This window comes from Ambystoma mexicanum, chromosome 6q, assembly GCF_040938575.1.
Source record: "Ambystoma mexicanum isolate Mex_15411 chromosome 6q, UKY_AmexF1_1, whole genome shotgun sequence".
Classification (NCBI taxonomy): Eukaryota; Metazoa; Chordata; class Amphibia; order Caudata; family Ambystomatidae; genus Ambystoma; species Ambystoma mexicanum.
This window is the reverse complement of record NC_090937.1, coordinates 278063583-278079588: the sequence shown is the minus strand read 5'-3', so window position 1 is coordinate 278079588 and position 16006 is coordinate 278063583. Positions and strand designations below refer to the sequence as shown.

General features: G+C 47.2%; 1 protein-coding gene across 2 annotated transcripts in view; it reads left to right on the top strand.

Moving 5' to 3' along the window:
* Positions 1–16006, top strand: part of METTL14 (methyltransferase 14, N6-adenosine-methyltransferase non-catalytic subunit) — a 361066-nt gene that overhangs the window by 200578 nt on the left and 144482 nt on the right. For both annotated transcript variants that reach the window (XM_069630753.1, XM_069630754.1), the window contains exon 6: positions 8596–8686. In XM_069630753.1, coding sequence (XP_069486854.1) covers positions 8596–8686 — 91 coding nt within the window. The remainder of the gene's footprint in view (positions 1–8595; positions 8687–16006) is intronic.

Below are 16006 nucleotides of genomic sequence, written 5' to 3'. Positions count from 1 at the left end.
ATCTCGGCGCTCGATTCTTCTCTTCGAAAACGATGTCTTCATCTTCTTCTACTACCCCCGAAGTCGGGCTTTAAAAAGTGTCAGGACTGCGGTTCGAACTCCATCACGGACCCGCACAACATCTGCTTCTGGTGCCTCGCGAAAGCCACGCCACCGATGACTGCGAGGATTGCCAGTCCCTGACGTCTAAGGCCTTGCGGGAACGTAAGAAGAAATTTAAGGTAGGTAGGGTGTCTAAGCCCCATAAATAGAAATCCGCTGGGCTTTCGACCGATGACTCGAGCGGCGACTCTCCGTGTCGGCGTAAATCCAGGGGGTCTCGGTCTAGGAGTGGTTCCCGCCGTTCCGGTGCCTCATCGAAGCATTCTAGGAAGCGCCGTCACCGGTCGCCTTCCTCATCGGAGGAGGACTCTGCCAGACGGTTGACTTGTCCCACCAAGTCTGTCGCCGGCCGAATGGGACTCATTCCGCCGGCAGATGTTAGCGATTTTCGAGTCGCAAGGCACAGTTCCGTCCGCGCCTTCGAAAGAAGCCGGCAAGGAATGGGCTCGGTCCACCACTCGCACGCCTTCAGGCTCAGGTGGTCGGCGCGATTATCTGGAGCCGGACGAGGTCCCGTTCGGTCAAGGGCAATCGCCATAGTCGTGCCGTCGGAACCTGTGAAGCCTTCGAAGAAGGAGTCAACGCCATGCGCCGTGTCCGTCGAAGGGCTCTCTCGAGGCTCCGCCCTCGAAGAAGTTGTCGACGGCATTGGCGCCTCGATTGACGCCGATTCCCTCGGTGCCCTCAACGCCGTTTGTGGAGGATTTGCCAGAGGCCCCGGAGGGCTGTGGAGCCGCCGAGGAAGGCTCTCCGTAAGTCTGTGAGGCCTGTTTCTGAGCCCTTTTCTGTTCCTACTCCTAGATTGGAGTTTTTCTAGCCGTTGCAAGACGTTTCAGAGGTTGAGGAACTGTCTGATGAGGAGATGGTTGTGCCTCCTGTTGCCCCTGATGATCTTTTGTCTGGTCATAGTCGGATGGAGGAACTCAGTCGGTCATTGCATGACACTAGTGGCCTGGACACCTCTCTGGAGGTAGAGTTTGGCCGACCTGAGCCTGGGGCGCATGCGGATTCCTCCTATCGGCGTCTCATGTCAAGGGTGACAGAATACTTGGGGTGGTCTGCTCCACCTGTTTTTGCTCAGGATGATTTGACGGACATCCTGGATCAAGGCCCACCAACTGAGCCGGTGTTTCCGTTTTACATGGCTTTGCAAAGGAGGGTGGCGGCAGCTTGGACTGCTCCTTAGTCTACCAGCAGTTAATAAGTTGCTTCCGAAAAAATACTGCCCATCTAGTGGTGACCCCTGCTACTTATCGACGCACCCTATTCCGGAGAGTTTGGTGGTGCAGGCGTCTACGGCCTCCTCAAAGCAGGCTGCGTACCCTACCATCCCTCCTGATGGGATAAGCGCTTTGATGGTTGGGCGAGGAAGGTATTTTCGGCTGGGGATCTGGCATTGAAGGCGGCCAACTCCACTTGTGCCTTAGCGAGATTCACACACTTTGTGGAACTTTGCATTTTTGGCGGCTGATCATATTCCCAAAGGGGAGGAACGGGTATGATTTTCTAGCCCTTGTGCAAGACGGCAAGGATGCCATGTGCGAGTCCGTTCAGTCGGGTTTGGACACGGCAGACTGTGTCGGCTGGTCCATGGCTGCGAGCATCGTGATACATAGGTTTGCGTGGTTGCGGAAGTCGGGGTTTGCTCCTGATGTGCAATCCCGGCTTCTGAACATGCCCTTTGATGGTGTTCATCTGTATGGCAGCAAGGCTGACGAGAGCCTTGAGAGGTTGCAGACCTCCAAAGCTGCAGCGAAGTCTTTGAGCGCTGTAGTACGTCAACCTCCGCCTTTTTGTCCTAGGGGACAGCAATGGAGGGGAGGTTCTTTTAGGTACTACTCCTCCTTTGGTAGATCGAGAGGAGCTGCCAGTCAAAGAAGCCACCGTAGGAGTACCCGGGGTGGAAAGCAAGGTACTCAGGGTGCCAAAGCCGCTCGGGCAGTTGCCTCCTTGCCCTCAAGCACTGCCGCGTCCGCTTAGTCATGAGGCCAATGGTTCGCCGGTTGGGGGAAGACTTGCACAGCATCTTGGAGAATGGCGGGCCATTACTTCAGATGTATTGGTTCTGGAGATCATAGCCCACTTCTACTATCTTCCCTTCCGCGAGAGGCCTCGTGACAATCCACTGGGGAAGCTCTCTTTGAAGCGTCCAGATCCGCTCCTTGCGCAGGAAATCCTATCACTGCTGGAGAAAGGCGCCATAAAACTGGTGCCTGTAGTGGAGAGGAACAAGGGATGGTATTCCCCTTATTATTTGATCCCGAAAAAAGACTGGGGATTGAGACCCATCATGGACTTGCGTTGGTTGAACAAGCTCCTCAGGAAGGACAAGTTCAAGATGGTAACTTTCTCAAGTCCTCCAGGCCCTTCAACTTCAGGATTCGTTGGTGTCTCTAGACCTCAAGGATGCTTACTTTCATGTGCTATTCATCCAAAGCACAGGAAGTACCTGAGGTTCGCGGTTGGCGACTCGCATTTTCAGTTTCGGCTCCTGCCATTCGGATTGACCTCCACCCAAGGGTCTTCACCAAGCTGATGATGGTGGTGGCAGCGTATCTCAGGAAAGGGGGATTCACGTCTACCCCTAGCTGGACGATTGGTTGATCAGGGCGCGCTCTCCCAAGCAAGCCCTGGATCATCTGTCCGTCTCCTGCTACTCCCTTCACAAGCTGGGCTTCTCCCTCAATTTAAAGAAGTCCCATCTGACACCTACGCAGCGGCTCCAGTACATCGGAGCAGTGCTCGACACATCCCTGGGGCAGTGTTCGCCTCCCCAGGTTAGGGCTCATCACATTCTGCAGATGGTGGACAAGTCTCAACGTGCCCAGAGTCTCCCGGCGTTCGATTACCTGAGTTTGCTCGGCCTCATGGCATCCTGCATTTTCCTGGTGCCAGAGGCGAGGCTGAGGATGAGATCTCTGCATTGGGCTCTCAAGATGCAGTGGTCGCAGTTCTCCGGCAGGATGTCGGATTCCGTTCAGATTCAGACCTCGGTCGCCCAGGATCTTCTATGGTGGGCCGACAAAGGCAATCTGATGAAGGGAGCACCGTTTTGGCAGCCATGGCTGGAGGTGACAATCGTGACGGACGCATCCCTCACAGGTTGGGGGGCTCATGCCAACGAGTTGACAGCCAGCAGACGTTGGTCTCCATCGGACTCCAGACTCCACATCAATCTGTTAGAGCTGAGGGCCGTCAGGCTAGCCCTGAAGGCTTTTCTGCTGTCTGTGCGGGGGAAGAATGTATTGATTATGACGGACAATACAGTGGCCATGCACTACCTCAACAAAAAAGGGGGAGGGCAGGGTCACTCCCGTTGTGCAGTGAGGTGATGCAGCTCTGGTTCTGGGCCATCCAGCATAAAATTTCGATCTCGGCAGTTCATCTGGCCGGAGACAAAAACGCGGCAGTGGATGCTCTGAGCAGGCAGTGCATGGTGTCTCACGAGTGGGAGCTGGCTCAGGAAGTTCTTTTGGAGATCTTTGCCCTTTGGGGAACCCCACAATGGATCTCTTCGCCACCAGTGTCAACCGGAAGTGTGAAAGATTCTGCTCGCAGGAATTTCCTCCAAGAGGAGCCTTGGTGGACGCGTTCGTAGTGGAGTGGTCCTTCCCACTGCTGTACGCGTTTCCTCAAGGCCCCGTCATTCCGCGAGTGTTGCAGAGGTTACGGAGGTTCGGTTCCCGAATGATCCTCAGTACTCCGGCATGGGCCAGAAGAGCGTGGTACATGGACCTTCTAGACATGTCCATCTGCCCTCCACGCAGTCTTCCCTACCAAGACGATCTGCTCTCATGGTAGGGGGGGTCGGGTTCTCCATCCAAAGGTGAAGTCTTTCAGCCTTCATGCTTGGTATCTGAAAGGTTGAGGTATAAGGATTGGGACCTCCCCGAAAACGTGATGGAGGTGTTGCATTCGGCCAGTAGGCCTGCAACGAAATCCCTGTACCGTTGGAGAAAGTTCTGTGACTGGTGCAGGGTACAGAATGTGGATCCTTTCCAATGTTCCATTCCTTTGGTTTTGTCTTTTTTGCTTTCTTTAGCCCACAAGGGCCTGCAAGTGGGTACCATTAAGGGTTACCTGGCGGCGCTGTCCATATTTAAGCACTCGTCTGAGAAATGTTCTTATTTTAAGATCCCTTTGATTTCTCAGTTTCTAAAAGGGCTAACTAATGTGTTTCCACTGGCGCCTTTCCAGGTGCCGGGATGGGATTTGAATTTGATTTTAAAGTTCCTAGCGGGAGCTCCGTTTGAGCCCTTACATTCTTGTCCGTTGCAACTGTTGTTCTTTAGTTGCGGTTACTTCCGCACGCAGAGTGAGTTGCAGGCACTTTCCGCCAAGCCTCCCCTTACTGTGTTCCATAAGGACAGGGTTGGCCTGCGGGTGCCGCCTTCTTTTCTTCCGAAGGTTGTGTCGGAATTCCATTTGATCCAGAAAGTGATTCTTCCGGCGTTTTATCCTCCTGCACATCCTGGTAAGGAAGAGGAGAGACTCCATAGGTTGGATCCTAGAAGAGCTTTGAGTTTGAGTTTCTATCTCTCACGGATGTCCCGGTCAGAGTGGACGATCAGCTCTTTGTTGGTTATGCTGGAAGGCGCTTGGGTCAGGCTGTTTCCAAACAGACCTGGTCTAGATGGATCATTTTGACGATCTGAGTGTTGCCGTTTGGTGGGAAAGGACCCTCCAGTAGGCTTACGGGCTCACTCTACTAGGGTTGTGGCGGCCTCCACTGCTCTACAGAGGGGTGTTCCGTTTCGCAATATTTGCGAAGCAGCCACCTGGGCCTCTGTCCATACTTTTGTGAGACACTATTCCTCGGACTCATCCATGGGCAGGATTTGGCCTTTGGTAAGGCAGTCCTTTATTCAGCAATTTGATTGGGCATTCTAAAATTCTAAATTGTAAGTTCTTTTCCCACCTCCATAAGTTGGAACTTCTTTGGGAGTCTGTCATAGATGTGGAATACGTCAGAGGATGCAATCCCCTAGAAGAACAAGTTACTTACCATATCTGGTAACTTTCTTTCGATGGGATGTTCCTCAGACGTATTCCACATCCCCCTCCCAGCCTGCCCCTCTACTGAATTTCCTACGCGATTGCAGCTTACGTTTCTGCAAGGCTTTCTGCAGTCATACTGGCAGGAGATTGGTGCCACACGTTCTGGGAAAAAACTATAACTGATGCTACGGGCGCCGTGCGTCCTATATATAACATCCGGTGACGTCGACCCTCGACGGAGGCCCTCGAGAGACCGTATCGACGCCATTGACGCAGGACGCCCTCTGCAGAAAATGTTCCCAAGCAGCACAGCTGTGGACATTACCTGTCATAGATGTGGAATACGTCAGAGGAACATCCCATCGAAAGAACGTTACCAGATATGGTAAGTAACTTGTTCTTCTAAGTGGTACCACAATTATCACATTTCATTAAAGTGCATCAACTGTACTCTGGTCAAATGTCACACAAATCAATTAATAAAGGTAACCAACCATGGACATAGGAGGAAAGCAGTTGGTTAGAACAATTGGCAGAATACTGGCCCCTACCACTAGACAGTTCTGTGTGGAGAACCCCTCCTACCATCCCCCCAACCTAAAATAAACATACCCTACAAGCCCAGTCCACACATTGTTCAATAAGTCTTATTCCCTTCTAAAATGTTCTACAACCCCAAAGTACCTGGAATAGTAGGTTTCAACGTCGGATCGTCGACGGATCCTTCTTGAGCGGCTCCCTTTTAAAGCAGGAGCCACGGATCGTCTAAAGTGAACTTGGTGTTAAGGCAGCGGCTTCGGTCCCAGCGGTGCTCATCGACGACTGAGCGCGGAGCACCTTGATGTCGCTAGTTCAGGACCGCAAAGATTGTGAAGAACTGTGGCCCAGCAAGGGCATTGAGTCGTCCGGCGTTTGTACGGTCTTTGGGTGGTGAGAAACCCACCGGCGATGCTCCTATGGTACGTCGACGGCCTGGCCTTCGACAGGATAAGTCAGGTGGCGGTGCGGACGACCGCGTCTGTGAATCAAGTCTTGGGCAAAAGGGAGCGTTGCAGCTCCGTTCGTCTGGCACGGTGTCAAGCGGTCCCCGCTTCTGGGCAACATGGCTTCGATGGGCCTCCACCGGTTATTGCAAACCTGCGAACCCTGGTCAACGACGGTGGACGGAATGTCTGGTGCTTATCTTCATTCTCCTCAGTGTTCCCCGTCTCCGGTCAGCAGCCTATCGAGGGTCTGACTTCCAGGGAGCTTCAGCGAAGGTTAGCGGTGCTCAATGGTCCCTCGTAACATGGGAAGAGGGTGCCTAACCAGGTCCTCTCTTGGATCAGTCTCGACGACTCAGCGGCTTTCAGATTTCGGCGAAGGGAGACAGCAGTCAACCATCTTCTTCAGGCCCGATTGTCTAGATCAAGCGTCAGTTTCAACTTCAGCTTCTGAACGAATTCTAGCAGTGAGAGGCCCCCAGATATACTAGTTGATCTCTCATTCATTCTGCTGAGTCACACTCAGGCAACCAATCGCTCAAAAGGGCATTTAACAGTCAGCCAATTCAGGCCATTCTCCTCCCTCTCAGACACTCACAACAAGGAATGTGTATTGGGACAAGTCCCCAGCCATTCTACATTGCATTCATACCAGTTTCGGACAGGGCTGTTTCAGTCATTGTATTGCATACTAGAAACCAGACATCCACAACAAGGAGTTCATATTGGTTACACGCTCCTTTCACCCAGGTCCCACCCACAGGGTTTCCCTACAACATACAGTCACTGGGAAGGCTCCAGCCAGTCTGGCCTGGATTTCACAACACCATATATGGAACTTCCACCCAGCAGCCAGTCAGGGCGAAGGGACAGAGTCTGGGCTTCCCAGGACTTTGGGAAAACAAGGTAACTGGCAATAGAAAGCAAGAGGCCACAAGGGTCCTCTTGTATCCTATCAGGAATCAACTGATTCCAATGGCAGGGCCTGGGTATCCCAAAATGGAGGATACTCGGAACACCTGTCAAATTCAGCATGGAGCTGCCACCAGCCAAAACCCTGCTCTGTGGGCCACACAGGTGCCCAAAAACATACACTAGGGACACAGGGTTGTACCCCCACCCATGGGTGCCATAAGGGTATCCCATGGGTCTGTACACCAAACCAAAAATAGGAAGAGCGGCACTGCCAGGAGTCCCACATGGACTCCTGGGCAGAAAATAATACAGAACACAAATGCAGTTGCACCCCGGATGCTATACTGAGATGCTGATGGCAATAGTCCACATCGCTGTCGGCAGAACGTGGTGGTAGCAATTTGCCCCGATTTGATTGGGGAAAAGGTATAACAAGGGCCCCTGCTTTGCTCAAGCTTGTCAACCTGGTTTGTAGGCCTTTGCCATCCGGTACAGGCTGGAGCAGTGTTAAATATATTACCTAAACAGCATGTGTATACCATTGCAGCCCATAAAAGTAGTTCAGACCAGTATCCTTCAATACAGATGTCAATAGTTATCGATGCCCTGCATGAATTCGGAAAGCTTCCCATTAAACAAGCCTTTCAAACCCTGTGTGGCTGTTAAAGTTGTGGGATTTGTGACCACTTTATAGTTTTGATTGTCAGAATCTGACTTGACATTTATTGCACGCTCCAAACATTGAGAGAATATGATTTGCTATCATTTGTTCCTCTTTTTTTTGTTTTCATTATACATCTGTATGAAAAAACTGCTTAAATAAAATGTTCTGTATGACTTGTGCAAGCTCTTTTGTGATTCATCAGTCCCTGCTTAACAGCTGTTGCATGCTGAAAATGCCCAGAAGTGCAAAATATTATCTCGGTTGTGGAAGGTTTTGATGATTCTGCAGTTACAAGTCTGATTTTCGTCTGAGCACATTTTCATATGGGGAACAGTCTGTTTCAGATTTTATCTTGCAAAGACCAATCCCACCTGCCTCTCCAGAGCAGTTTACACACTTCTTGTAAGACTGTTCTCCTTTGACTTTTGTTGGCAATTAACTCACTGTTGTAGTCAAAATCCCATGAGGGGCTTTGTGGTTTATTTCATGTCATCTTAGAGCACTTATATGGAGACTCGCCCTGAGGTTTAGCACATATTCAGATGATGATGATTATGATATGATAGGTTATTTAGAACGAGCTTAATACCCAGAGGTTTCTAAGCGCGTACCTGGGGATCGTACCTGTGTTGCTCAGTGTCGTCTAGCTTCCAAGGAGAGCATGTTGCCACTGAGCTATCCTCCCGTGATGACTTGCACAGTATGCCCCTACCATAATAAAAGGAAAATTGTGATTCATCTATTCCTTTTTTTTTTACCATATACATGAAATGAGAAAAACATGTGCATCATTATTTGTTCAAAATTATTGAAAACCAGTAATGGGTTGGCAATGTTTTGTTTCTTTAATATTGTATCATAATCTGTTTACTGTGGATACAATGCTAAACTTATTGTTTCCATTTAAATCCCTGCTTGCTTTTTATATCCCAGGTTTAGCAGACCGGTTTGAAGAATATCCAAAACTCAGGGAGCTCATAAGGCTGAAGGATGATTTAATTAGTCAATCAAACCCTCCTCCCATGTAAGTTCAGATACCGTTTCTATCGTTCTCATACTGTGCAGTGTATATTGTGCATGATTTACTTTTCAGAACCCATCTCGTTCAAATGATCATGGCTGTTGTTGTTTACCAAAATGTGTTTACACTTGTGTTGCCTTAACAGTACGTCCAAGGCACGTATTGATGAAGGGCTGTAGAATCAATTCACTATTTTGAAAAGCGATTGGTATTATGCAAACTTCAGCTCTAAATTGTGTGTTGGGTAAACACAACCTAGCCAGTACAAAAGAGATTAAACTATCCACCCACTCAATTTGGTGAAGTGTAATCTTGATAAAGGGCCCTTTGCTCAGTCTTCAAAGGGTACTTCGTTTTAAGGAAATGGATTTGTGTGCCTTGATTGTGTGACTTTGGAGAATAGACGATTGATTAGAGAAGGGCTTCCCTGGTCTCTAAATTCAACTATTTTTCTAATGTAACGGGATGGGAGACTTTGATTAGGTTGCTTCAAAAGCAGATTAATGGATGCAAAGCAAGATTCAGTTGATAGACGACTAGTATAGATTGTTTGTATTCCAGCTAGGACTGGTGTGAAAAGCGAGCAGTTGGTTTCTTATCAAGTTTGGAGAATGCTAGGGCAGACAACTGTGTAGAGCGCCATCTCAAGGCACCGATCTTCAAGAACAGCCTTTTTTAAAATACATTTGTAGTTTGTTTAAACGTCTATTTTCGAATGCCAAAACTCATATAGGACTTTAGTTTGTCACACAGGAACATGCAATTAAAAGCGTCTTCTCATTACTCTGCTTTTAAAGAGGAGGTCTTTCATAAGGCGTTTACTTTAAGCTCTTACTGATGACACAGATGAATAGATCTTTTATTTTGCAGGAGCCATTTTTTAAAGAACCAATTCACACAATGGTTTTATGTAGAGAACATTCTTAAACGAGTTCCTGTCATGCATGGCAGTCCGTACAGATAACCTGGTACAGGCAAAATCTACCCAGGTCTTCTGGGTCTGTGGCCACCTTCAGGTTGCCTAAAAGTCCAACTATGAGACAAGTTTACGGACAATGGTAGTTGAAACCCAAATTAGTAAAATGCATTTTATTACAATGATATGGTTCTGCCTTGGGATGCAGTGAAGGATTTTTATCAAGCAGTGTAACCTATAATATTTAAATTTTATGTAGCACAGTATGTATGAAATGTAAGTGCATTGTGCACATGGATTTTGTGTGTTGGTTGGAAATTAATTATGGGTAAGATTTCAGGTCCTAATTGCTGAGACGTAGACTGAGGTGGACCCACTGGCCTGCTGCAGTTTACTGATTGATAGATGACACCACAAAGTAATTAAAGGCAATCTGTAACTAAATTGAATTTGCAGAAACAGTAGTCGGGTGTGTTATGGGGGGACGAGCAAAGCAAAATGTGCAAGGCTTGCAATCCTTGTACAACACTGAATGCTCAAGTTTCTTTTGGGTAAGGTCCCATTGACATGGGTCCCAGTCTGTTACCCATTGTGGTGAGTCCTGCTTTTCCTTACTAAAACCTGGCCTAAAGTCTCCTCCCAGGTGGCCAGGGATAGTCAGATGTTTCCTGATCCTGACCTTGGTGGTGGTGAACTGAGGATCGATCACCTGGGAGGAGACGAGGCCCAGGGTGGTGAGGAGATCCCGTGGGATGAGACAGTATTTGTCCTTGAAAGTGAAGAACCTTTTAAAGATGCTGAGGCATGTAATGGCATATTCTCGTTCTTTGAATCGCATATTAAGCCTGTAGGTGTGGTGCGACATCTTTACATGCCCAAAGGAAAGAAGGACCATTTGAAACTTCTAAGGTTAAAAATCTCCCTTTGTCCCAGAGGTACAGTGAAAGGAAACCTATGAATAATGGTTTAATCAAACTGCCTTCTTTTCAAGTAAACTTTTGTGATTCTTCTTTAAATGCATTTAAGAAAAATGGATCTGCATTTAAAGTTATAACATTGACAAGAAAGCCTAATTCTGTAGGTTGGGACTACCAGTCCGATAATCCCGTAAGTACTGGGACGAGGTAGAGGGCGGAAGAGCAATGTTGCAGTAGTGGTCAGCCAGTTAAGCTTAATGACCTGCACCTGAGGGAAGCAGAGCGGCTTAAAAGGCACCCTCAGGTGCATACCATTAGAAACGGGAGCTGTAGCTGGAAAGGTCGCAGCAGTAGAAGCCGAGCATGTTGGCAATCCAGACAGAAGTGGGTGAAAAGAAGGGACGCCAGGACTTTATCCAGATTTCTGCTGCCTGTCCAGAGAGGGTCCTGTTTCCCCAAAATCTGAAGTGCAGAGTTTGCGCATCAAAGTGTGAAGAAATACTGCTTTTCCCCATGTGAACCTAATTGCAGACATTGCACACCCCGAAACGTGCTGGAGCAATATGGGGAGCATATGGGGAGCAGGTGCAAGTGGATCTAGGTGACCTGGCCTAAGCCCCGCCCACCTGGTGCCTTCCTGTTTGCCGCTCTTTTTCACCACTTAGCAAGCCCCACCCACCTGGTGCCTTCCTGTTTGCCGCTCTTTTTCACCACTTAGCAAGCCCCGCCCACCTGGTGCCTTCCTTTCCTTTTGACTGCTAACTCTCGGTTCTCTCCTCCTTTCCCTTCTCCCTTTTCCTATCTCCTCCCCTTACTTTCTTCTATGCACTTACTCTATCAGAATTGTCTCTGGACCTAGTATGATAGCAACCTCGTCTGTCTCCTCCTCCCTCCCCTTGCTGTTTTTTTCCTCCCCACCCCTCTGCTGTTTTTTTCCTCCCCACCCCTCTCCAGCACTATCTGAAAAGTCGTCAAGCCTAATATGATAGTTTGTTTTGTTCCCCCCTACCTTTCTGCACCGTAGTCGCCCGTCTGTTTCCGTTTCCTTCCCACTCTCCCACTCCCGTCCTCATCTATGTCTTAGCTCTTGCACTATCTGAAATGCCATCAGGCCGAGTACGATAGTTAATTTCACATCCTTACTGTTCAAGGCCTGTAAGAATGTCATTGTTTTTTCTCTTGTTCCCACCCTTGCCTTGAAGCGCTTTGAAACACATTGTGCATAGGCGCTATATAAATAAACTATCATATCAATACAGAAGCCTTTGAGTGACTGGTCGTTTTGAACCCTTGCGCGAACAAAGGCAGGCAACTGTAGTCTGGCAGAATCACTTGCGAGCGAGTGAAAGCAGTAATGCACCAACCGTTGATTGTCGGTCAACGGAAAGTTATAAAACTAGCACGCTCGTATAAGTGAACTCTTCCTATAGCATTCGCGTAAGAGTAAAACCACTTTAATTGAATCTTAAACTTTTGAAAACAGATTAAAACTGGTCCTGCTTGCTTAAAAAGTAGCTCTGAGGTAGGTTATTCAAAGAGTCCATTGTCAAGTGTATCACTGAAGTTAACGGACTGAAAATTGAATTGTAAGCAAAAGGGAACAAGCAGTGCCCAAGCCAGTAGTGAAAAGAACACTGTCCCAAAGTTGAATGGTGCAAGCCTTAACGTAGGCCTAAAAGGATACCAGCATTGCCCAAACGAAGAGTTGTGCAAGCACTGTCCTCAGAACACCAGACATATAAGTAAGCTGCTTTGTTGGGCAGAGAGCAAAAGAATGAATGCAAGGTTGTGAAAAGGTGAAGCCTGCTGATTGTAAATGTTCCCTAAATATTGATATAGCTCACATTGCCAAAGCCATAAGTAAGAAAAGCAGAATTACATCCTTAAGAGCAATATTGGTTGTTATAGTGGCAGAAAGACAAAATTAGCAAAGAGGCTGCCCTTCTGAAAGGTGAATTGTTCAGAGGAAGAGTGCCTTACCTATCTGAAGGTATTTAGGTACACTAATGTGAACATTGTCATTTCTGAGAAGCTGATAAAGGTCTCAAAGTTGCAAACTGTTGAAGCTTTGTCAGTAGATTTGAAACTTCAGAAGCCCAATTAAATGTGGAACACTATGTATGGGGCAGTAGAGTAGACCTGCATGGTGAATCGTTGCAGACGTTAACCTGGTATGAGAGTTGCCCAGGTAGTAGCAGTGGTGCTGTGAAGTCATCCTGACAAAGTGATTCCTAATGCTACATCGAGACTGAAGAAATGCTATCAAAAGCTGCGGTTCTTTTACCTTACCAAAAGTTGTGTTTCATTGAATCTGACAAAGAACTGCATTTCTTCTTTGACATTTCTAAGTTGTGGCAAAACCTTGTGACCCATAACATAGTTTATGATATTTGATGAAGTGGAAATCCTTACCCAAGGAAGGAGAGAAAGCTTTGCTTTTGGTTAAACATTGGTTAAGAGAACTTTCTTTTGACAAAGTGAAGGAGACCAGAACTGAATTGGAGCTTTGTTGCAAACTTGCATTTCCTTGCGTCTTTTTTTTGTTCAACTCTGGAACTATGAAGTGCGAGTGCCATATATCCTGTGTTAGAGTGCTTTCCTTTAGTTTTGATAGGCAGGGAAATCCTACTCAGGGTAGGGATAGTGAGGCGTTTGACATTTATAATTTAATAAAAAATGGCACATTTTGAGAAATCATGTAAACGTTGTCTGCCTTGCTTTTCTGTCCCTGCACACTATACTGTTAAATTTTAGAACCTCCCAAGTGTTTTCCAAAGTTCTGCAGTATTCTTATCTTCCCACTCTCCCCTCTTGAATTAGGTTTTGTTCACTACTCCTCAAGCAGACTAAGGTCTGGAGCACCCTGGGTGAGGGCACAATATGCCATGGATAAGGATCAGGTGCTCTGAAACTACTACAGTGGTGATTTTGCGCAATATAAAAGCGGAGTGACATATATATTTACATTGATTTCAACAATAAGTACTGGAAATATTGTGTGATATAAGTGTACGCGTCCCCTCCTCTGGTTTTAAATAAAATAGGATCCAGAGGGTATGAATCCTAGACCTGGTTAAGTACTTTCAATTGCATTCTACTTTGACAGCAGAGCAGTTCTTTCCAGCTATTAAGGATAAGAGTAAAATATAATGCAAGCCTTTTTCAATGTAGAAGAGAAGAAAGGGGGAATCTGGAGCTAGAGAGACCTACAAATTGGAAAGAGAGGTTAACCAACTCAAGAGGATGAGGCAGCACACACACAAAGGCATGAGGTAGAGAGAGACTCTGTATTTGCATAACAGCACTAGGCATGGCCTGGGCATCCTGCATCAGTATATTTTTCTTTTAAAAAGAGGAGGCATTTAATCATTGAACTTGATGATTGCACAGGGATACAGCTCTTGTTTTTCTCTTGATGTGCTCTCCAGACTTTCCATACATCCACCGAAAGTAGGACTTATTTTACACAGCTTGTGCAATATAGGGTTAGTGTCCCCTCTGCATAGGGCCATCTTGTATGATTTTGGCTCTTCTTAATAGTTCACGTTCTTGTTTTCGGCAAATATGGTGGAGTTGTAGTGCCACTTTGTGTCCAAAACAAACCTACAGTGGAGAGACAAGGGAAAGGGTGCAGAGAAGAATAATATTTGGTAGGTACGGCAATCGTCAATACAATTGTCCTCGAATGGCTGCATCACAGATTGTGCCGTGCTGGTCACCATGTTTTCTTCTAGTCTCTCTTGTGTTTCCTGACCCCTTGTCCTGCTTTCCCGGCCCTTTGTCCCACGCCCCTCATTTCCACCTCACTTGCCCCACATTCCCACCTCTGGCCCTCGTTCCATCTCCCTCACAGTCCCCCATCTGTTAGTCACTTGCTCTCCCCTCCTCTTTGTAATTCTTCATCTGTTTTCTTCTTTTCCCCCACATAGGTCCCTCTTTATCTTCCCGCTTTGTCTTTTTCTCTGGCTTTTTACTCTTGCTTGCATGCTCTTTCTTTCGCTCTCACTGTGGAGTGGAGTGTTCTCGGCCGAGAGGAAATGTCACAAAAGGAGGTGAACAAAGAATTAAAGGCTGCATGAATGGGTGGGAAGAGGACTGGATGCTGAAAGCATAAAATGTGATGTTATCTGCCAGAAATGTGCTCTGTTATGCAGAGATGACTGCCACCGAACCCTGCATTTGCCTCTCTGTGTGGTATTTCTCCAGCTTTTGGATCTTTGAAAGATTCACATGCTTGAATATTCCCAGTCAGACTGAAAATCCCCCCGGGAAACATAAGGTAAAAACCCTCAACAATAAAATGGCACATATAGACTATATAGAGGCTCTAGGTTGTGGCCTTCCACCTCATTTTGTTTAGGCAACCCCCTTGTTTGATCGTCCTACTCCAGCCAATGAGATGTACAGGGTCTTTGCTCCGCCCAGGGCCGCTATCCTCAGATTCATATCCAGTCAAATGACGGGAGGTATTTTTGGAGAAGCCTCACAGGGGAGGCGGATGGACACGTGTGAATCTATGGAAGATATCAATGCTGGAGAGCTACAGTGACAGGTAAGCACCTCATTCCTCACCAGAATTGGATATTACATAGATGAACGTGCTTCAATACAATATCAAGCAGTAGGGAGCATGCATATGAAAAACCGGCCCAAAAAGGAATGGTATTGTCCAGCAAGGCTGTGTGTGTGTGTGTGTGTGTGCGTTATATATTTCTGAGGCTTGTGGACCATCTTAGAATTGCATGTTTTGCATATGCTGATATCTAGTGGTTGGTGCAGATTATTACGTAATTTCTTTTTCGATTTTGAAAAAGGGATGCCGACGGGGCATTAGTTATACTATCCCTACTGTGCTGTGATCCGAATCAATGATCCGTCATGCATCGATGTCCTCATAGTTTTTTTTTTCCTGCCATCTGGTTGTACGCACTTCAGAGTTCTTTGGAATCAGAGATTGTGGCTCCTGATAGAGCATGCGACTCTTAAAGGTTCCAGAGTTTTCGGTATTCCACTGCCTACAAATTCATGCTTCAGCCTACAAAGTAGGGAGCCTGTGGGGATGGAGGCACTTGCAAACATACAGTTGAAGGAGAATGTTTTTATATAGTTTCCCCTTAATATCTATAGTCTCACTGTTAACCATGGAGAATACTCTATTTGAATTTTGTCCCTCATGTAAACGAAGATTTCCCTGGAAAGATGCACGCGACATGTATAACTATTGTCTTCCAAGAACCACCAGGATAATAAATGTCTGGCATGTATGCTCTTCAAACCGAAGACGCTTAAGGATTGACAGTCAAAACGCTGGGCAGCCTCTGCGTTGCAAGTTGAGGCATCAATGGAATACCCCACTGGGCTGGAGGAATCCGAGGCTGAGCAGGACAATGCCGGTTTAATTAGTGACACTGAGGAGACTTCCTATAGGGAAACTAAAGATTCCCGATTGCCAGTGCCCAGCTCCGAATGCCAGGTGTCACGCTCTGCAAT